The sequence below is a fragment of the Acartia tonsa genome, chromosome 8, assembly GCF_053477335.1.
Source record: "Acartia tonsa isolate MP-2025a chromosome 8, ASM5347733v1, whole genome shotgun sequence".
NCBI lineage: Eukaryota > Metazoa > Arthropoda > Copepoda > Calanoida > Acartiidae > Acartia > Acartia tonsa.
The window spans coordinates 4,286,070-4,309,906 of NC_137267.1; the positions used below are offsets into that span (position 1 = coordinate 4,286,070).

General features: G+C 29.8%; 4 protein-coding genes across 6 annotated transcripts in view; 2 read left to right on the plus strand and 2 right to left on the minus strand.

The window, feature by feature from the left end:
* The window catches only part of LOC145325837 (pre-rRNA 2'-O-ribose RNA methyltransferase FTSJ3), a 197,915-nt gene that overhangs the window by 56,907 nt on the left and 117,171 nt on the right, over positions 1–23,837 (minus strand). The window lies entirely within an intron of this gene.
* LOC145325836 (uncharacterized) overlaps positions 1–23,837 on the plus strand; it is a 238,290-nt gene that overhangs the window by 38,598 nt on the left and 175,855 nt on the right. The gene's annotated exons all lie outside the window — the stretch shown is intronic.
* LOC145325360 (uncharacterized) lies at positions 9,699–11,103 on the plus strand. The gene is made up of 2 exons (XM_080168361.1): positions 9,699–9,802; positions 10,375–11,103. The coding sequence occupies exons 1-2, from the start codon at positions 9,730–9,732 to the stop codon at positions 10,770–10,772; spliced, it is 471 nt and encodes a 156-aa protein (XP_080024487.1). The 5' UTR covers positions 9,699–9,729; the 3' UTR covers positions 10,773–11,103.
* LOC145325361 (uncharacterized) lies at positions 11,714–22,416 on the minus strand. Its single transcript, XM_080168362.1, has 13 exons — positions 22,300–22,416; positions 19,477–19,556; positions 18,691–18,744; positions 18,260–18,313; positions 16,796–16,828; positions 16,499–16,559; positions 16,130–16,219; positions 14,937–15,035; positions 14,478–14,585; positions 14,054–14,152; positions 13,762–13,830; positions 13,303–13,354; positions 11,714–12,690 (listed from the first exon to the last, which is right to left on the minus strand). Exons 1-12 carry the CDS (start codon positions 22,355–22,357, stop codon positions 13,329–13,331), a joined length of 831 nt encoding a protein of 276 aa, XP_080024488.1. The 5' UTR covers positions 22,358–22,416; the 3' UTR covers positions 11,714–12,690; positions 13,303–13,328.

Sequence of the window (23,837 nt, forward strand, 5' to 3'; positions counted from 1 at the left end):
TGACACTGAAATTTGGAAACCAACCAATCAAAATTCAATAAAAATCCCAAAAGTTTTTGAGAAAACGCATAAGAAAACGTTTTTATAAAACTTTGGAGACCTGAGGTGAATTCTTTAAAAAATTTGCCTTACTAAAATCAGTGAGGCTTATTAAAAATTTAGAGGGGATAATTTTGCCTCACTAATATTTTAGTGAGGCAAAAGTTTTGGATCTACTGCAGTTCACGGTAAAATATTGCTGGTAACGAATATTGCCAAAAATCTATGAATTTTAAAGGCTGCTAGCTGCCAAACGGCTAAACGTGCATATCGTACCCGCACACCATTTAAGCGACATAAGAAGGCCTACAAATAATCCGGAATAGCCAAGATCCAATGATGCACAGGGAAAGCTTCACTGAAGAAAAAACGCGTAAAATAGGCCTTTTTCGCGCATTTCTCTGCACTGCGAGATAATTATGCATTATTGATTTATGGCTATTCCAGATTATTTGTAGGCCTTCTTATGCCGCTTAAAACAGTGTGCGGGCATGATCTGTACGTTCAGCCGTTTGGCAGCTAGCAGCCTTTAAAATTCATAGATTTTTGGCAATATTCGTTACCAGCAATATTTTACCGTGAACTGCAGTAGATCTAAAGTTTTTTTAAGAATTCACCTCTGTGTAATAAACAACTCAATGACTCTACACTGCATCGTATTATGGGCAGTTTTTCGCAGATAAGAAAGTGAAAAAATATATGGCCATCAAAACGAAGATTATCTTAGTACCTTGACTTAGTACCTTGTGAAGTTATTATTTAATTCACTTTGAATGTCTGTCAGTCCGTGACTGTATTGGAATAATGTGATTCTATAATGATATAAGCACACAGCATATAATTTACTTTTTTTATGGACAACCTTAAAGGTTCAGCGGTTAGCAAGATCCTTCGGTACAGACAGACAGACGTACATCCTGTTACTTACTTGTTAAAGGGCGAATATAGGTTCGATATGATATGAGCTTATATCAAAGGTGCCATTACATACTTTTAGAATATCTATGCCAAATTTAAAAATTCAAAAAAATCCGTAAGTAGATTTAGCAATTTTCTGATTCAATTGAACATATAATAAATGAGATTGCCGACAAAATCGTTTATTTTAGCCCTTTACAAGACTTTTTTTTGACTATTTTGCTTAAGTTTGATTGACTATTACATTGGCACGCACCTTAAAAGATAATTTAAATGTTTATTATTTTAGATTAAATACTATTTTATTTCATTTTTAAAAAGCATAAAAATAATTTGCGTAGAAGGGCGTCAGGACTATTGACTAGGGTAAATAATACGTCTTAAAGTTTATTTTTTTTTTATTTTTTACATTATTTGATGTTTAAATATTTTACTTTATATATTTTGTATGAAGGTAGAAGGAGGGTATATTTACCCCTGATTAATTCCCGAAACCTTTTTCTCATTTATTTGTACTGCAAAATAACAACAGTATTTAGGCAAACTCTACACGCATTCTGTTGTGAATATTGGTATTTGAATATGTTAGGGAACCACTCCTCTGACGTCACAAATTAGCCCAATTGGCTAGGTTTTTAGCTATAACGGCCTTATCCAATGGAATATCTTTATTTGCTTGAGTTATTCATAATGTATATACTTGCACCTTTGATATAAGCTCATATCATATCCAACCTATATTCGCCCTTTAAGGATTATGCTTCTTTTACCTGATGTAATATAATATTTAGCATTTTTTCCACAGCATCCAACCGTTTGCCTAAATTAAATATTTTTATGTTAGGAAAATTCAATTAATTCTGTTATAGTGGTTTTTAAAGGGACTGTAAACGTAAATTTTTCTCATCTTAATATCAAATCTTAACATTATCTCATTCATAATATCTCACAGATAGAGCAAAACGCGCTTTTGTTTGCTTAAAAAACGGCTTTTTCCAATGATTTTTATAAGGTACGGGGAAAGGAAGAAATTTTCCGTATTATATAAAATGTGCATTAAATTGCTTTTTTCTCCCATTATAGCTAAAATTAAACTTTTTCACATAGTTCTAGATTTTTCCTAACAGTTAAGCTGGCTTTTAACAAAATCCTTGCTTTAATCCAATGTATAGTTACTTAGAAATTGATAAAATAAGCAATATTTTTTTATTGAAAACCAAATACAATAACAAAGCCAGAAACAGGTTTTTTATTAGTATTCAATTAACTTTAAATGGCCCATCTCTCGCCCACCTTTAATTACAAATTTGTAAATAATAAAGACGCAATATTTCTTTATAAACAGTCTGATAAAAGTGTAAACTAATTCTCCAAAGTGGGTTATTTATTGTTCAACACAATAAAAAAGGATATTATTATTTTATATAACCTATGAGATTCAACCCTTTGTAGACAGTGAGGTATTTTTTTTGTCAAAAATACGAACTTAAAATATGTCTTTATTACCTTATTACTACGTTATAAAAAAACGAATTGGCAATTTTATAGCATAAAATAAATCCTTAACAGTAAGTAAATTGTTTCAACTATATATGACAAGTTAAATATCCCTACAAACATTATAAGAAACAAAAACGTTCAGATTTTCCCTGTTTTTTCCTTTTTCCCTCTCAAAATACCATAAAATCAAGGCATTATTTCTGGATATTTTTGTGAATAGGACATTTTTGGTTGATCAGTGTAGTGAAATGTGCTTAGTAAATGTTAAGATTTGATAATCAGATGAGAAATTTTTACGTTCACACTCCCTTTAAAAGCAAAGCTTTTCTATAATTATGGTCGGTCCGTCCGTACGGCGTACGTCCGTCCGTAACGGATAGTTTTTTTCGTTAATTTAGGCATGTTAGGATTGTCCTATCGATTTCAAACTTTGCATGGTGATTCCTTTAGTAGTTAGGTACGATTTAAAAACCGTAGCAACTCTAAAATCATTACCATAATGTCCGTACGTCCATTTTAAACATGTTGCTTTTTTTACTTTTTTAACATCAAATTTTTTTGTGATCTAATTATCCGATTGATCTGATTTTTGGTATATTGATTCCTGGGACAACAAAGTATAATGTAATAAACGAAGCAACTCTATAATCAAGTCCTAAAAATGTAAGTATGCCCATAAACATTATCCTGAATCAAGCAGTTTTTCAACAAATTTACTTACAATTTTTCTTTGACTCTTATACATTTATATTCTGATTATTCAGTTCTGACACTATACAAGTGTTAATGTCCGTTTGTCCTACCGTTTCAGTGCTTCGCTTTTATGGATGTTGTCATCTTTGTTATGCATTAAATATAGGAAGTCTAGATGTTTAATCCATTGACATTTGTAAGAACAATTAGACTACAAAATTGGTTAGAAAGTGAACACATTTATTTTTTCAAGGGGACAGTATTTTTGGGCTCACATGAAGGAGACTAGCACCGGTGCTAGTCTCCTTCATTCTACACCATTTGGTGCTAGGCTTCTTCATCCTAAAAAGGTGTAAAAGGGCCGGGACATATTTTGTGTGAGAAAGAGGGAGGAGCAATTTATTTATTACTAGCGGATACGCCCCCTAGAACCCAGCTAGAAACGTCGTAAGGAAACTCGCATCCGATATGTAGTATTTTATCGCGAAAATCTTATTTACGATTTTATAGCAAAAATCGAAAAAAATCGCTAGGGATTAATTCGATTTTGTAGTAAAAATCGCGGCAACCACGATTTGCCTAAGAAATCGTAAACAATAGCATTTTATGTGTGTCAACACACACTTACAAACAGACACACAACCAACTTATAATCAAAATCATTGTGTGATAAATATAGTTTATAAAATTGCCGCTAGGTATTCCCATTACTTTATGTAGACAATTTGAATTTTTTTGTTATCAACCAAACTAAATTCAAAACTGGTATGACATAATATCATAATGTGTTAATGATATATTATTAAAAAAAATAAATTGTTGAAAGCATTTTCATTTTAAACAACAATAAAAGTACAAAAATGTCTTTATGGTACTTAAAATAACCAATATTCAGTATAACACAATCCTCTCTATTCTAATTGTAATGGTAATAGATGCAAAATCACCCCTTACATTTATTGAGTGTATAATATTCACATAGAGATTGCGACCCTTTCTCTGTATATCTCTCTGTATGAAATGTACAAATTTTGATTAGTAAGAATTTGATTGTATTATGGACCCTTTTCCTTACATTAAACTACACGATGTTAATTAGTTTTTAAATGTACTTTTTATTCACGATTTTGGCACGATATCGCTTACGAGTTCGTAGGTGTGTCGCGCAGCTCTAAGCACCTTTCCGACCATTTATCGTAACATATCGTCGATGTGCATTGGACGACTATTTAGCGATATCGTAAGAACTCGTGCTCGATTGCTACACGATATCGTGCGCTATAGTAGCGCGATAGTGACGCTACTTTCTGGCTGGGGAAGCCTCTAGGGGCACTGCACTGGTAGGAGAAGGAAAAGTCGACCTCATCCTATTTTAAATTTGAGTTTTCAAAGAGTTATAAAATTATTTTTTGGGGGAGAAAGGGTTAAGACACCCTCTCGAAAAATAGTTTAAAACCTTCCCAGGACCTAAAAGAAGCTTCACTGTAAAGTAGAACAATATCGGTTCAGCGGTTAGCGAGATCCTTCGGGAAAGACAAAAACGCTTACTACTTTATATAATAGGATTAAAACATAATACAATTAAGAAGGGTCAAAACATTAGGTGCCAGCTTTCTTCACTTTAAGACATTTGGTGCTAGCTTTCTTCATTCTTCGATTTCGGTGCTAGTCTCCTTCATGTGAGCCTATTTTTGTTATCAATAGATTTTTTTATAAACTTTTGTTTGGGAAAATTTAATTGACAAAAACTTTTGAGACCCTTAAAATGAGATTTGGTCATATTTGACAGAATTTACATTGTATTCTAATATATAAAATAAGAATTTGTCCACTGGAAATGTTTAAGTAGGGCTGAACGGATTATCGTATCTGATTAATCATATAGGGTAATAAGTCTATTCATTATACCTAAATCTAGCCTTATTATCACCCCCCCCCCCCCCTCCTTATTTTCAATTATTTTCAAGGGGGGGATTTATGCTCAACACGGCATTTTAAGGGAAAATGTTGCTTAACTTGTCCAAACCTAAGCTGAATAAATACAAAACATAAATCTAAGAGAGCCTACTAAAAAATCCAAAATAAGTAGGTACCTATTCCTTTATCAATCTTAGAATTGAGTAGTTCTGCTATCTTATCAATATACTCCTCCTCACCTGAAAAAAAAGTATTTTAATAAGGATGATAAAAGTCCACTATAGGAATTACAATTAATGTAACAGTGGCGTGTACAGCAATTCTCCAGGAGGTGTAAAACCATTAGGGAGTGAAAAAAAGGTAAGGTAGGCCTATCCTGTTTTTAAAATAAAGGGGATATCGACACACCACTGAATGTTAATCTACATAAAAAAAATAATAATAAATGAATAAAAAAAAATAGTTTTTAGAACAAACAAAATTTAGTTGTACAAAAAGAAGTATAACGTTTTTACATATACCTACTTTACAAGCTCAAGCATCAGATTTGAATTATAAATCTATTTAGGTAAAGAATTTGAAAAATATACAAATTCAGGGATGTACATAGATCACAAGAACAAACTTTGGTTGCAAACTACTTACCCACTATATTTTCTTTATTTTTATATATTTTGCCTGGTTCCATTTTATCTGAAACATATTGGTTTATTTTCAAAAACAGACGATATAACTAACAGAACATTAACTCTTGTAGCAGAGTGTAAAATCTTAATATAAGAATATTAATTCAAACTTGTATATAAACTTATTGCAAAATTAACTGTAACTTACATAACAGGAATGTTAGTTCTTGGCAGTTATTGGAGATAGATGTCTCTAATTTTACAAATTGTAATCTACAAGTCCGTACATCTGCTATGCTGTTATGATTGTTTAAGTAATAGTTATTTCTTTCATCGTATTATAAACGGCTTTCCGCGGATATAGAATGTAAAATTATAAGATTAAAACCAGTTTTTTTCAGCCCCGAGGTGCCGAAGGCACGGGCTAAAAAACTGGTTTTAATCTTATGATTGTACATTTTTATATTCGTAGAAAGCTGGATATAATACGATGCTAGACATAGTTTTTTCGTATGGATGAGAACCGGTTCCTATCCACCGGATTCGAATGAATACGAGAAAAAGTTTTATGTTTATGTGATAAGCTTCTATTAAAATAAAAATTCCTATTTTAAAACAGCAAAAACATCTTTTGTTGTATTTGTCATCGAGTGGCTAAGCTCAGGGTTGAAGGGGACATTGGGATGTTTATTACACTAGTCACCAATGTTTTAAAAGAACGTTTTCTTATTCGCTGACTTAACGTATTTGGGACCCTTTAAATTGAATTTTTATTGGTTAGTTCATTAACATGAGTGTTCAACCACTAATTGTAATCTACAGAAGTGGTAAATTTGCATATAATCATTTGTGATGCACATCAATTTATCGGCCATTGTCCTATCCCTTTAGATTCTTTAAGCTACTCAATAATTCACTAGCAAAAGTTTAATATTACAGTATAATTCAAACAAAGTTTCTTTTCAAACTAACAAGCGATTCGCGAACGACATGGAATTAGTAAATCTAGAAAGAATTGTAAGTCACAGTAATCAGAAACATATGTGCAACTGGGTGTTGGTTTAAATCATCTTAATCTGAATTCGCTCATATTTTTGAGTCCTTTTAAAATACTGTAGAGACTACATGGTGAGTCAGAAAAAAAACTGAGTTTTTCGATTTTCAGAAACAACCAGAAGGAATACAGAAAAAATAATTATATGTCCTTGTTCTCTGTACAAAAGCACATCAAACTTGTAAAAGGTGTTTTTCATTATCTCTAAAAATGCGGCCTCTATGATAGGTGTATGGTGTCAAAAAATGCCTTGTGTGAAAAATGTTGATCAAGAAACATTAAAATAACTCATCTATTTTGTATAAAAAAATCTTAAAATTTCAATATTCATTTAGAAAAAGGTCTAAGAAAAGTACTTTAATGAGTTTGAAAGGTGAAATGCTTTTTGGCTCCTCACAAAATCATTTTTAGAATACTGCAATTTGTCATTTTTTCACATTTCTTGATTGTGATGCATGGGGTTTAAAAGAATCTTCTATAATAACGTAGCTTATAGTAAAAAGAAAAAAAAACCTTTTTATTTGACAGAAAAATCTCTTAACCCTTAACAGTCAGGGGGGGGGGGGGCGTTGAACGCCCCCCCATCCGGTTTTTTCTATCTCATTTTCTGTGTGTGAAAGATAAAGAGCCCAAACTGCGTGACTTTTTAAGTTTGGGTATGACACATAACCAAGAGTTGGAATTTTTTGAATATCTCCATCCTGGTGGGCACAGGATGCCAGCAAACCTGGCAGGGTCATCCAGGTAAAGAGCAAAAATATTTTTTTGACTTAAAAAAGCATTTTATCTTACCAAAATACTAAAATATCCTCTAGTAGTACATCCTCATATTAAATACAGGTGTTCAAGTCAATTTCAGGTTCCAGGTATGATCCTGCAGGTCCTGATCCTCCAGGTCTCCAGAAATCTTTAAATAGCTCCTGTGGCCGCAATTTTTGACTTAGAGACTTCAAATTTTTAAAATTTCATAAAGATCTGTCCGCAGTTTTCCTGCCGACTGCCGACTGCGGCGGGTGGCAGCTTCCAAGTACAGCTGCGGCCGCTAAAATTTATATTTTGACATTTGAAATATAAATTTACATAAAGATTAACATTTTCTGCAAAAAAATTTTTATTCTAGCTTCAAAAATAAAAAAATTACAGCCGTTAGAAATTTTTGATAAATAAGGACCTAAAAACAAAGGTTGTTAAATAAAAGGGTGAAGGAAGCAAAAATTGACCTTGACTTACTTAAGGTCGGAAATTCATCATAACACAGGGGACTTACACAAAAAGTTTTAGCCCTCTAGCTCTAATAGGAACTGAGATAACATGGGGGGGCGTTGAACGCCCCCCCCCCAACTGATTAAGGTGCGGCAAGGGGCCCGACTGTAAGGGGTTAAGATAAAAAAGTTATCAAGGTTTGAATTTTTAAAATAAAAATGCCTTTTAGAAATCCTACCCTATTTAAATGAAGTTATTATGATGGATTATAACACACAAGTATAATTTGTCAAAAGGGGGCGGAGATTTTGGAGATTAAATCCAGTCTTGCACCAAATATAGAGGAAATTCAGAAGAGGGGGGAGGAATTTAGGTAACAAGATGAAATATTTCTGGTCATGAGCTGGTTTTCCGGTCATGGGGTTTTAAATCTTAACAAAAGATTACAACAAAATGTTTGATTTATAATGTGATAATTTAATTTAAATAAATTGTATTTTTAAGATGTTAAATATTTACAATCTGTTGAATAAAAATTTTAATAAGCATAAAAATATGTTTGTTTATCTTTTTAGAATGGTAGACATTTTTATTATAAATAAATCTACCTAAAAAGTACAAAATAATGGCCAAAAAAGTCATCACACACACTTTTTGATATCTTTAGGCTCTAAAAAGCGCCGTTGTTTTCAAAGATATTCAAAAACACCTTTTTTAAGTTTAATGTATATTTTTATAGAGAACAAGAACCTATAATTGTTTTTTCCATATTCCTAGTGGTTGTATCAGAAAATCGGAAAACTCAGTTTTTTTCTGACTCACCCTGTATATATATGGTTTTGTTGATATAATAACTGCACAGTTTTTTAACAGGGATTTTCATCAGGGATCCTAAGGGATAGGAAAATGGACGATAAAGGATGTACATCCCCAATGATAAACAAGATTAAAAGTATTGGTTGAATGATTTGGAGACTGCTAGTTAATGTAACAATAAAAGCCAAGTTTTTAAAACAACGACTAAGAAACATAATTAAACTTTTGACATTCCATTGTCCTCACCCTCCATGGGCTGTCATACAAAATTAGTTCCTATTTTATGCTTTTCAAGTTCAAACAAATTTTTAAATATTTTAGAATTACGGCTAAAAATATATTTGCCGAAATAATACCACACCCCGTGTAGGTCAAATTACCACGCCTACCCGTCTTATTTTATTATTGTGTGACAATCCCTCCCCCTTTTTATTTTTACTACCCCGTCCTATATTTTGTGTTTAAACGAACCAACGAATAAACTAATTTAACTCCCCCCATTTAAAATTTACCCCAACCATTAAGGAGGGGGTATTTACCCCCCCCCCCCCCCAAACAATTTTGGGAGAGTAAATACCCCCCTTAAAATAAAAATTTTTGTGTGTTTTTTTAATACTAAATATTTAATAAAATTTAAATTAACCCCCCAAAAAATTTTACCCTGGGGGTAAATTTTAGGGGGGAGTAATCGAAATTTACCCCTGCCAACAGATTTCAGGGGGGTAAAAAAAATTTGCAGCGCGTTTCGCTCGCCATTTACCCCCTCCCCCAAAAACGAATTACCCCCCCACCCTTAAAATTTTTTTTTTCCCCCCCCCCAAAAAAAAAGCTTGGACGCCCCTGGGATGTACATCAACTTATCGGCCATTTTCTTACCATAGCAGGAACTGTTATGAATTGTTCATAAAAATGATTTATCTAAATATCTGACATATACTTTTGGTATTTTCTCAGGCTGAAAAAATGCTAGCAGGAAAAAAGATGGAGGAAGAACGAAGAGACGTCTGTGTTGAGAAAAAGACAAAATTTAAGAAAGGTATCGTCTTTATTATATCTGAAAAGAAAGATTTTAAGATTTTTTAAACATCTAAGGCAAATTTAATAAGAAACTTTTTAGAAATATTAAGTAGTAATTGCTAGTGTTCTACTAAAGTCTATCATCTATAATACAAAGTAGTGCGATGTATGTATGTCTGTCTGTCTGAAGCTTAAGATCTCAGCCCCCCCCCCAAAAAAAAATGAAAAATACCCCTCCCCCCAAAAAAATATTTTTGTTCTTTTTAAAACAAAAATTAAAAAAGGGGGGTCAACTACCCCCCCCTCCCAAAAAAAAAAATATTTTTGTTCTTTTTAAAATAAAAATTTAAAAAGGGGGGTCAACTACCCCCCCCCCAAAAAAAAAAAAAAAATATCCCCCTCCAATTTTTTTTCTTTTTCTTTTTAAATTTAAATAACACAAAAATAGGTTGATCAAACCTCTTCGGGTAAAGCCCCTAGAGCTAGGGGCGAAGCCGCTAGTAACAATAAAATATTACATCAAAACATAGGATATAATATTCCCAACTTATAAAAATTCGCTGCTTAACCATTGAAATATTTTTTTTACAGGTGAAGCAAACAAAAGCCATGAAGTAAACATAAAAGAGGAGAATTATGATCAAGAAAACATACCTGGACTTCAAAGTGTCAGAAGAGTCAGAAGAGAAAGAAAAGAGTCAGAAGCATGTCAGAAGAAGAAAAGAGTGGCAACAGAGGAACATTACAACTATAATACTAAAAAAATAGTTGCTTTAACTGAGAACTATAACAACACCAAAGCAAATGAAGAACCATTAAAACATGTCATTGATCCAATCATTTTAGTGCCAAATGAGATTGATATTAAGGAGGAGAATATTGATATTGATCTGATAGAAGACTGCCAAGCACCAGTTGCAAGTCGACATGATCATTTAGATCCTTTGGCTAATTATTATTTATTTGGGGGTTATAAATCTAGCTATTAATTTATATTCCATTATTTTAGCCTACTATTAACTAAGCAAATTGATATTACAGCACAAATTAGAAAAGCACTTTAATATAATAACCTAATATCAAACTTTTAGAATTCTACATGTAAAAAAAAAAATAATTTCAAAATATTCAATTTTACATATCATATCCATAATATAAATATTATTATGATTATTGTATGTTTAGCTTACCTAATATGTATATGTATTAATTTTGTTAAATGGTTGATGGACTTGAATTACTTTTAACTTTATTTTAAGAATGTATAAAATATAGTAACTCTAAAATCATGAAATAAAAAGTTGTGTGTATATTCTATAAGATATCGGTAACGTTTAGTATGTTGTTACAATTATACCCTTTTATATAGCAGTGCTTAAGGCAACTTTAGAAAATGCCCTGAGATGGGTTTTAGAGTTAAGAATGCCGCCTTTTTTTCGACATTAATTGATTGAACGAAGACGATATCAATCAACAGAGTATACAACTTAAGAATTCAAAATGTTAAAAGTACTATTTTAGCCATTTGTATAATGTCTAATACAGCTCTAAAGAGATGCATTAATTAATATGCAGCAAAAATTGATTGAAGATTTGTTTTTCTTTTATGAAGGCCGTACCAACAAAAGCAAAATAATTAAATAAGTAGTTGTATACTCTGTTTAAATTTTGCTAATCGAACAAACGCGGCATTCTTTTTATGAGAACCCATCTCTGAAAAATTGTTCATGTAAAGAACATGTGCCAATAACACAAATGTCAAGGAACAAATTCTGACCAAACCATAATAAATTGTTAAAAGCAAGGATAAAGCTAAGCTATTTGCGTAAAAATTGTCTTAGCCTATACAAGTCAAATAATTTCATGGACATACCACAGAATATAAAGTAGCCAAGCTGAAAACATATACAAAATCATAAAAAAACTTGCGAATGCAGATTATTATATTTAAAAAAAAAGATTATTATAATACAAAGAACAATTAATTTTAAAATATAGAGAAATTAATTGTGGCATAGGGCAATCTCAAATTCCTTTTCAGTCCAAGTCACAAAATGAAATAATTATAATTTATAACCCAAATCTCTGATTTATCATTAACATAATCAAAGAGAAAAAAAAGTAGCAACTCTATAATCTTTACCAGAATGTCTGTACGTCCATTTTAAACATGTTTTTTAACTTTTTTAACAACAAATTTTTATATGATAGAATCATTCGATTGATCTGATTTTTGGAATACTGATTCCTAGGACAACAAAGTAGAATGTTATAAGCAAAGCATCTCTATACTCAAGTCCAAATGTAAGTATGTCTTTAAACATTATTCTGTATTAGGGCAGTTTTTCAACAAATTTGCTTAAATTTTGTTTCTAATTTTATACATTTATATTCTGATTATTCAATTATGGCACTCTACAAGTGTTAATGTTCGTTTTAAAAACCTAGTGAATTTAGAAAAAAACACCCCTCTTAAATAAATAAAAAGCTTAGACGTCCATGACGTGGCAACCTTCAGTATTAAAGATTATCTAATGTTCATGAAAGTCTGTGAGGTTTAAATTAATCTATGACCCTTGATTGGACGACCCTTGTCTAGAAGTCCTAACTGTGTAATAATTTGCGTCTGTATATGGGCCAAGGCATTCCATACTTACTAATAATGACACAAGCCTGACACAGCAGAAGAGTTGAATCTTGAGTAAATCATTCCTCCCGAGTCCCCATTCACCATTGTTTCATTTAAGCAAAATTTTATAGCAATTTAATTTTTTAAAATTCAAAATAATGAAATTAAAAAATTATTGTGTTTAGGAAAATTATGAGAATCAGGTTAAAAATAATAATATTTCTTTTGTTCATATCATAGATGTCCAGTAAGCATTAAAGCAGTGGTCTCAATCAGATCTAGAATACAAAAGGAATCACAAATTAGAGAATATTCAGGGATATAAAGGGATAAGACAATGGATGATAAATTAAAGTAAATTCCTAATAGTGAAACACAGAAATACCCCTTCTGTAGATTATAATTATTGGTAAAAAAGTTTGGACACTAATCTTAATGAAACAAAAATCAAATTTTAATAAAAGTCCCAAAAGTTGTTTATCCCAGCAAATAAGAACACTTTATCATAAAACTTTGGGGATTAGTGAAATAAACAGCCCCTATCTGAAAAATATCAAAAGAGAGATAAAAAGATATATTGTTGTTTTACTATATATATAGAAATATTCTAAGGTAGATAGAAAAATAAGTAGTTAGATAGATGTTCTCATAATGTATAGAAATACCTAGATACATAAAAGGGAGTTAGAAAGATAAATAGATAGATAGATGTTATCACAATGTATAGAAATACATAGATAAATAATATATCATTAGACTTTACCCTCTAACTTACTTAGTCCAGCTGTCTGTCGAAATTTTGTAAAACCATCTGTCTGAATAAACATTTGATAATTTGATATCTATGCTACTTTTGAATATTGTCATCTTTGTTTATATTTGAAGCTGACCTGTTTTTGTGATCATTGAGGAATCATTATATCTCACTTCCTTTCTTTCCTCCTGAAATAATGTTATAGTGATATCATCTTCTCTGGCTAGAAATATGTTAGAATATTTTTTTCATTCAAAACCCGATTAATAACCGGTTCTCAACCTTACAAAAAAAATTATGTCTAGCATCGAATTATATCCAGTTTTCGTTAAATATAAAAATGAACAATCATAAAAACCAGTTTATTTAGCTTGTTCTTTTGGCATCTCAGGCTATAAAAATGGTTTTAATCTTTTAAATGTACACATCCAAGAAAAGCTAATTATAATACGATGCAAGAAATAACTATTAAATGCCCTTAACACTTAATTATAGCTTTTCTAGTGAACTTATTGGACATTATACAAATAAATACATATTTGTTTTGTTGATCCTAATATACATAATAATAATCACAATAATTTGAAAAATGTACCTTTCTGTTTTAGATAATCTTCTACTTGAGTATGACCTTTATTAATTGCCCAATCCAAGGCAGTGGAACCTTAATTAACATTACTTCAATTATTTACTTCCCAAGAGAATGTGTAAAGTGAACTTTCAAGGCTAGGGATACCATAATTCCTGGGTTAGCATTAGAAAAAGAGTGGTTATTTAAACTTTTGTCATATAAAATAGAGAATAACATATCTATTTTTAAAAATGAAATTGATATCCAACTTTTAATGATAAATTTTCAGATAAATAAGATATATAAACCATCTTACCTTGTAAATCCTTAGCATTGATATCTGCTCCGCTATCCACAAGAAATCTGACCACATCAAGGTGGCCAGACCCTGATGCAAATACCAGACTTGTAAACCCTAGATATATATAGATTTGGTTTAATATACAGTTTTTATTTTTAATTACAAGAATAGATTGTTAGATATATAAACAGTTATTTAGATTTTTGATAAGGATATTATAAATCATATAATTTTTAGATACACTTATATAAGTATAAGATACATAGAAGACGTTTAAAAAAATAATACTCCTAAGTAAGTATAGTTATACCTAATAAATTAGGGTAAAAAGATAGTTTTAACAAAAGTAGATTGATTATAACAACAATGTTATTTTATGCTTAAAAGATTATATGACAAATCATGACCATATCCAATAAAGATATCTAAACTAACTTACCAAAGATATTCTCCTTGGCATGGATATCTGCTCCACTAGTCACAAGAGCTCTGACAACATCAAGGTGGCCACCCCTTGTTGCATATATCAGACTTGTCCACTCTACTTCTAAATATATAGATTAGGTTTAGTAAATTAGGAATACAGTGTTTTTTTTTATTGCAAGAAAAGATTGATAAATATTTAAACAGATATCTAGGTTTTTATAATGATTTCAAAAATCATTTTCTTATCTAGGTTTAATTATATAAAATAGTTTGGCCTAATGAGCATAAGATACATAGAAAAAGTTTCAAAATATATCTCCAATCTATAGATAGGTATACCTACAAATCAGGGTTGAAAGATAGTTTTACCTAAAGCAGATAGATAATAACAACAATAATAGTTTAAGTTTAAAAGAATAAAAAGAATAACAAATCAACACAATATAACATAAAAATATCTAAACTAACTTACCATCATTATCCTTAACATGGATATCTGCTCCACTATCCACAAGAGCTCTAACCACATCAAGGTGGCCCTTCATTGATGCATACATCAGACTTGTATACCCTAGATATGTATAGATAAGGTTTAGTATTCAGTGTTTATTTTTAATTAAATTATTTTATTATAAAGAAAATCAAATCTCTAATCAATGACGATTGTCAAGCAATGCAAAGAAGATTGGAGAACCATGGTGCATTGCCTATGCTATACAAAGAAGAGTAAAAGGCAATAGATATTAATAATTTAAATGTTCATTTTAACTTTTAAAAATATGGTTTATACTATCAATAACATATATATATAAGCTAATTAATAAGTTGGTTTATACAGGGTCATTCAAGAGAAATGATTTTTTTAAAAACATAATTATGCATAGAAAATAAAACAATTATGTAAAATCCTTTATATATTTGGAAAACCTATTATGAGACATTTATGTTTCAAATATTTGAAAGTGATTATTTCAACAAATTATGTCCTAAAAACCGGTTTTTCCAAAGGCCTTTTTTTCGAAGATTTATTGATTTAAAGGTTGGAAAAAAATGTGCACCTTTTTGAAATTCAAATTGCGAAGCTTGTGTTAATAGTAGAAAAATGTTATGCATATCGTTAGAATCGTCATAAGCTCTATTCTTTTAACATATGAAAACCTTTCCAGTGCTATGCATGGTATATGAGCTACGAGGTAAAATGTTCCAATTTCTTAAAACTTTTCAAACTTTTTCTCAAATTTTTCAACGTAGCTCCTAAACTATAAAAAGCACAAAAACGGGTCTTATATTTTCAAAAAATAGAGCTTATGACGATTCCAACGATATGCGCAACATTTTTCTACTATTAACACAAGGCAAGCAATTTGAATTTTAAAAATACGGTACTTTTTGCACACCCTTTAAAACAATAAATCTTCGAAAAAAAGGCCTTTGGAAAAACCGGTTTCTAGGACATAATTTGTTGAAATAATCATTTTCAAATATTTGAAACATAAATGTCTTATAATAGGTTTTCCAAATATATAAAGGATTTTACATAATTGTTTTATTTTCTATGCATAATTAAGTTTTTAAAAAAATCATTTCTCTTGAATGACCCTGTATATAACAATTTTCATACAAAATTGGAATGCAGATAATTGTTTGATTAAAAGAAATTAAAACCTTTTTCATCTTTCCCATTAATGTTGACTCCAATATCAAGATACTCTTTTACTTCCTCAATTCTTCCATTCTCAGCTGCTTTCAACAAATCTTAATATAATAATATTTCCTAATGTTCCATTTTTCAATTACCTGAATTTAAAGAATAAATCTAAGATGACAATGAAAAGTGACCATTATGTCTTTATGTCCAAATTTGTATAGATAATAAGCATAAAACAATGGTATACATATTAATATATTAAACTAGTGTGCAATATTGAATCAAAGGTAAGATGGATTAGCTGTTAAAAAGTGGTTAATGAGATGAGTAAAAATAGAAAGAAATTCTAACTTATTTATATTAATTAAAACAGAGATTACAATTACCTGGAATGCTTTGATCAATAACTTCTTGAGCACTTTTTCCAAAAGCTTTGCGTGTTAAGATCTGTATAAGTTTTTATTTGTTAACTTCTTAACTTTAAGGCAAAGAGTTGGTTGTCTGTTGGATATCTAAGGGCTACATACTAAAGAATGAGCACTGAATAACATATGGTTTCTGTATGTATTTTGTCTGTCAATTAAGGTCTGATCTGCTAGGCTGTTTTATTTTTAACAGCTTTATACTTCAGGATATTGTCATCCTTGCTACTCAGCTATTGTTATTATAGATAAAAAAATTACTTGTATGAATGCATTTGTTTTCTTCATCTCAGCCTGAATACAAAAAAATGTGATAAAATTAATGATAGCCTGTTACATTTTCTTGATTTAAGAATTTAATTTTTTAATCTTAATAATATAATCAAATAAATATTCCTTCATCTAAAGTGTCCCAAGATTTTTATTTTTTTATTAGGGGGTATATCAAAATATCTCAGTGCTTTTCCTTCAAGTGCCTAAAACCTCTCTTCCTTATGGTGGAGTGGTTTACAATTGTTTAACCTAGTGATGGCCAAGGGATTAGAAAATGGGTCTTTACACTTATTGAACAAATTTGCTTAGACCATAAAATAGCCCCTCCAAATTTTGTTCTGTTTTATCCCACCTATTATCAAATGTCTGTTAGTGTTTGTGTTTCTTATTTTTATTTAAGACCCAACTGCTTTCCATCTGTATTCTTTGCACTAGTTTTAAGACATAAAAATTAGGCAAAATAAGAACAGTTGCATATGTTCTTGTATCCAAAGTTAAAGACAGCAAGTTCATTTTATTAAACAATAAAAATTATCAAATAAGATTACACTAATTCTCTAACACTCAAATTACTAGATTTTTTTTACTAATTGTTTAGCATTTATTTAACATATACTTTGCTCTAAACCAATGTATAGTTACTTAGAAATTGACGAAAAGAGCCATATTCTTTATTCTATTTAAATTACAATAACAATGATAGAAATATGTTTTTTATCTGTATCTTAAAATGGCCAATCTCTGTCCTGTCTTTCGATACATGCCTTATTTCTTTATAAAAGTGTATCCTAAATCTCCCAAGTGGGTTGTTTATAATCAAACACAATGAAAGGGATATTATTTTTTTTGAATCTCCAATAAAAGACAGTGAGTCTTTTTTTTTAATTATAAGTTTTAGTAAATGTAATATGTTTTTTATTAAGTAATTAAGCAAAATGAATGTAATTAAATATTAAACCAGGTTTATAATGCATTGAACCTTTTTGTAGTTTTTTTTTGCATTAAATTTGTTTCATTACGTTATAAAAAGAGTTTTTTGCTCTACTTCGGTGATAATCAAACCTTATAATCAATTTATCAATGAGAAAGTGAAAAAAACATGTAACTTGTTTTACAGTTTTTGATTCATTTTCTTTATTTTTCCTAACTTTCTCCATCTGCAACAAATGAACAAGCCTTTGTACTTAAGTATAATAAGATTTGAAGGATTTGTTAAATATGATCTCATAAAAACAACTATAAAATTTTAAAATTTTGATCGTCCATATTTGATCTTGAACTCAAACATTGTTCACAACAACTTAAGTTAACCCAGACCCCCTAATCTAAAATAGGATAGCAATATTATTTCATTAAAATTTGTTACTGGTCCCCATACAATTTGATGCAATTTAAAGTATATATTTATGCCCTTAGAATGAAAAATATTTATTTATTTGTTAATATCTGTACCTGGTGAGCCTTATCACTGTTCTCCATTTTAGTAATTAGATTGTCCATCTCCACCTGACAAAAACAAATTTAATAATATATTTATAAAACATTTATTTTTAAAGATTGATCTAATCTAAAGTTTAATCTGTATCTGGTGGGCAATTTTTAATGATTTGTTATTGACAATACTATATTATTTTTATGGATGGACCCTGTAAAGTAGAACACTCTACCACCTAGGGTTCTATCCTTGCATGGTCTTAGCTACCCTTTTCAAACATACCTAGCTATCCTATGATAAGTGCCCAAATAATCACTAATCTAAAAAATTTTTCCTAAAGGGGGAGCTGAGGGGGTTGGGATTTGCAGCACTTTAAAAGATATCTTTAAATTTGACACACAATTGCAGACATATTTTCATGACATAGTAAAAATTTCTTATTTCCTACCCGTATTAATTTCTTAATGTCATCAATTTCTTCCTTTAGTTGATCTAGCTGCATCTAAATATGATTCATTAATCTCTTTATCCTGAGGAGGTTTTAAACTATTATAAAACAAGACTGAAAACAGCCATAACATGCAAAGCTTGATTAAATAATAAGGAACAAAATACAAATAAAAACAAATTATTATTTCATTGCATGGTTATAAATGTGCATATTATGTAATGAATATCAATTTGCCACAAAATATTGAAATATTTGAAAATTATGAAAAAAAGGTTTTTTTCTGACATATGCACTAATATACTCAAATAGAGCTACGTTGAAAAATGTGAGAAAAAGGATGAAAAGTTTAAATTGAGTTGGATCATTTTACCATTTAGCCCCTATACGATACATAGCACAAGAATTGTCCTCATATTTCCAAAAACTTGAGCTTTTGACGATTCTAACGGTATTCATTTCATTTTTCTACTATTAATACAAGCCGCGCAATTTGAATTTTAAAAATGTGCATATTTTTTCCTCAACCATTAAACCAAAAAATCTTCAAAAATAAGGCCTTTGGAAAAACCGGTTTTTAAGGCATAATTTGTTGAAATAATCATTTTTAAATATTTGAAACATTAATGGACCAGAACAGGTTTTCTAAATATACAAAGCATTTCATATAATTCTTTTATTTTCTATGCATAATTAAGTTTTTTAAAAAGACATTTCTCTTAAAACACCCTGTATATACATTATAGTTTAAAATACAGCAATAAAATATATATACAGATGACATACTTTTATCTGAGAGTTCTGATCCACTCCTTGATTGTTGTTTGTACCAAAAGAGTCCACATGTTCATCCACATCTGGATTACCTAAAAAATATTATTAATGCCTTTTTAGTATACTTGCCATAAATAAGTAGGAAGATCAGTTTAAATTTAAATACAATATTTTTCCACCCCCCTTTTCCATAAATATCTCATAGCATATACTCTTTCATTAATTTTTCTTTCAATCTGCTTGGCTGTTTTTCTTACTTAATTACAAGTGGCTTTGCCACTAGCCTCTAGGGGCGAAGCCTAAAGAGGTAATGGAAAGTACAATCTCATTACCCCTCTTTGTTCTGTGTAGCATTTATTTACGCAACAACTTTACATTTACAATCCCAAAAACTCTAAAGTCGTATTTGCAACAAATTTTACTATGCAGAAAATGTTGAATTTTAACAATTACAAAACCCCCAATAAATTTGTTCTGTGAAATTTTTTTGGGGGGGGCACTAGTAAAATGTAAGTTTTTTAGCCACAAAGAGGAATACTCTGGAAATTTGAACTGATATCATTTATTTATACCTATATAGAAAGCCCCACGCCTAAAGAATAAATTGCATTTTAACTTGAGTATACTTTTTCTTTTAAAAAGCTGTAAAAATTTTTTTAACCTGACAAATTCATAAAAAAAATCCGCAAGTCAAAATATGAAAAATCCGGGAAGCTTTTTAGTATTAAAATTCATGCTTAGTGTGATTATTTCATAAATAACACACATGCCATATTTTGCAATAGATCATTTAAAAGCTCTAAAACAATTTGTTTTGCTTGTGAAAGAAAAGGCAAGAATTGCCATGCTAAGAGAAAAATGAAACAGTGTTTGTTCTTGAAAATCTGGTGCAAATAAAGGAACTAACAGGTCTTTGTAATACTTGTAAAACATATTTGTAATTATGAATTATAAATTCAAAGTGATGTGTCTATTAAAAGCAAAACTGCTCTAAAAATAGTGATGGTCCGTTTGCCCATCCATATAGTTTTTTTCCTATTAACTTAGGCATGTTAGAATTGTCTTATTGATTTCAAACTTTGCATGGTGATTCCTTTAGTAGTTAAAGGGAGTGTGAACGTAAAAATTTCTCATCTGATTATCAAATCTTAACATTTACTAAGCATATTTCACTACACTGATCAACCAAAAACGTCCTATTTACAAAAATATCCAGAAATAATGCCTTGATTTTATGGTATTTTGAAAGGGAAAAAGGAAAAAACAGGGAAAATCTGAACGTTTTTGATTCTTATAATGTTTGTAGGGATATTTAACTTGTCATATATAGTTGAAACAATTTACTTACTGTTAAGGATTTATTTATGCTATAAAATTGCCAATTAGTTTTTTTATAACGTAGTAATTAGGTAATAAAGACATATTTTAAATTAGTATTATTGACAAAAAAATACCTCACTGTCTACAAAGGGTTGAATCTCATAGGTTATTTAAAATAATAATATCCTTTTTTATTGTGTTGGACAATAAATAACCCACTTTGGAGAATTAGTTTACACTTTTATCAGACTGTTTATAAAGAAATATTGCGTCTTTATTATTTACAAATTTGTAATTAAAGGTGGGCGAGAGATGGGCCATCTAAAGTTAATTGGATAATAATAAAAAACCTGTTTCTGGCTTTGTTATTGTATTTGGTTTTCAATAAAAAATATTGCTTATTTTATCAATTTCTAAGTAACTATACATTGGTTTAAAGCAAGGATTATGTTAAAAGTCAGCTTAACTGTTAGGAAAAATCTAGAACTAAGTGAAAAAGTTTAATTTTAGCTATAATGGGAGAAAAAATCAATTTAATGGACATTTTATATAATACGGAAAATTTCTTCCTTTCCCTGTACCTCATAAAAATCGTCGGAAAAAGGCGTTTTTTAAGCAAACAAAAGCGCGTTTTGCTCTATCTGTGAGATATTATGAATGAGATAATGGTAAGATTTGATATTAAGATGAGAAAAATTTACGTTCACAGTCCCTTTAAGTATTTATTTAGAAAGCGTAGCAACTGTATAATCATTACCAGAATGTCCGCACTCAGTTTTTCAATAAATTTACTCCAATTTTGTTTTGACATTTAAAATATTTACATATATTATAATTATTCTCTAAGTGTTAATGTTCGTTCGTCCTATTGACCTATTCCAGTATGAGAATCTGAATTGCTATAATATTTTTTTTTGAAATCTTTATATACTTTAAAATTTATTTTAAATTTTGAATGCCATCTTAGTTAATTAAATATATTTCTATACAAAAACATATATCAAAGAACTTCATATAAAATAAATGAGTAAAAATTGTTGAAATGATGTTAGATTTTTGGAAAATAGAGGGTTTTATTAGGTATAAAATATAAAAATATGAAAAAAATTAGGCTATGCACTTATGATTTAAATAAAGACGTGGGGCTCTCTATTTAGGTATAAATAAATGATAACAGGTCGAATTTCCAGAGTATTTCTCTTTTTGGCTAAAAAACCTACATTTTACTAGTGGGGATATAGTATTTTTTTCATTGGGGCTTTGCCTCATGGTGTGATGTGGGTTTTCCCATTCCTCTTATTATTTTTTTTTGGGGGGGGGGGGTAATTTTTCTTTTAAGGGGGGGTTTGGGTTGTACCAACCACCAAGAAAATCGCATAAAACTACCAGAATACTAATAGATATATTCACTGAAGAGGAGAGCCCAATTGGTTTATCTTCAGACAGACTGACATTGTTCTACTTTGTATTATAAAATATGTGATTCACTATTTATAATTTTAAAAAATATTTCACCTATGACAATGTTAGCACTAACATTTAAGGAGAGTATGATACATAGATAAAGTCTCATTTTTTAGAAAATATAGTTTTCTGGAAAATGAATTACAGAACTGACAAAAGATGATTTCAAATTCTAAAATGCAAACTGAATTTAGTCTAGAATTAGTACACATATGTTCTAAGAATTAGGATTTCAGTTGACTACAAATAATTATTTATAGCTAAAAAGAGTGCTTCTGTATTTTAGTTTTTATTTCAGAAAAGACACATTTTGTTTACATTATTTTATCTACACATGAGAAGACGATTTTTCTCAGCAATTTGTTCCCTTTTTTAAGAGCGATTTTTTTGGAGTCAATTGTAAGCAGTTAATTCCTTTTACTTTGATTTATTAGTTTTAATTTTTTAAAAATTACAATGTGAAGCTGTCCTAAAGCTTGGGATTTTTTGTCAAGTAATGTTTTGTCCAAAACAGTGTTCTAATTGGGATAATTTTGGCCCACTGAAAAAATCATTTTGAAACAATATAACCAGTGGGCAAAAATTTTAAAAAAATCAATATTACCAAATATTTTATTTGCGCCACTGGTTATAATGTTCCAAAATGATTTTAGTGGGGTAAAATTTTTTTAAGAACCCATCTCAGATCTATTAATGTTTTACTGAAGGGCAAATTTTAACAAAGGGTTAAGTGGATAAATATTAAAACTTGGATTATCTCTTTGTAACAATCACTTGTTTTAACAACAGAAAAATATTAAATGCACTGGCTTCATTCATATGTACTACACTAGGCCTGTCCTGTTTTAGAAAAATTTTGCTAAAATTTTGGCCCCTAGCCAAAATATGGTGGATTTATGCAAAAAAATGATCCATACAAAATATTTCTTCTGTAATGCAAAAATTGCGATGGTACAAGCACTGCAAAGTTTTTAAAATCTGCAAAAATACCTGTTTTTGAAGCTCTTATACCATCTCAATTTTAAAGATTTTTACAAAATTTTAATTCTAGTGTGTCGATATAAACCTGAAATTTACCAAAAAAATCTGAATCTTTATCATATTTCTATTTTGATATTTTTCTGTTATCTTTGATGCCCAAAAATATTTTAGTAGTTTTTATACTCCAGCACTCATCCACCCCCCCCCCCCCCAATACTACTCTTTTTCTATTGAGCAATTTTTATTTATTGATTAAAATATATGCATTTATGGCGAAAAGCATAACATTAATTTGTCTGTGCTTTCTATGACCTTTGCTCTGGGAGAAATATTTGAAAAGGAGGAAATGAACTCTTAAAATCTCTAAAAAAAAGTTGGTAAAAGTGCTGATCTCTCTAGAAAGCTTGCTTGATATATGATACACTGATATATGATATATTGCTATGTCTAGCCTTTTAAAGAATACTCTGTACCAAGTTTTAAGCTAACCTGAGCTATTCATTTTTGCTAACTACTTTTATTATCGCACCCTTATCTTATTTTAAATCTCTCAGAATATCTTTAAAAAACTAAGCTTTTCTAGAATTAAGGTCACTCTATCTACCCTA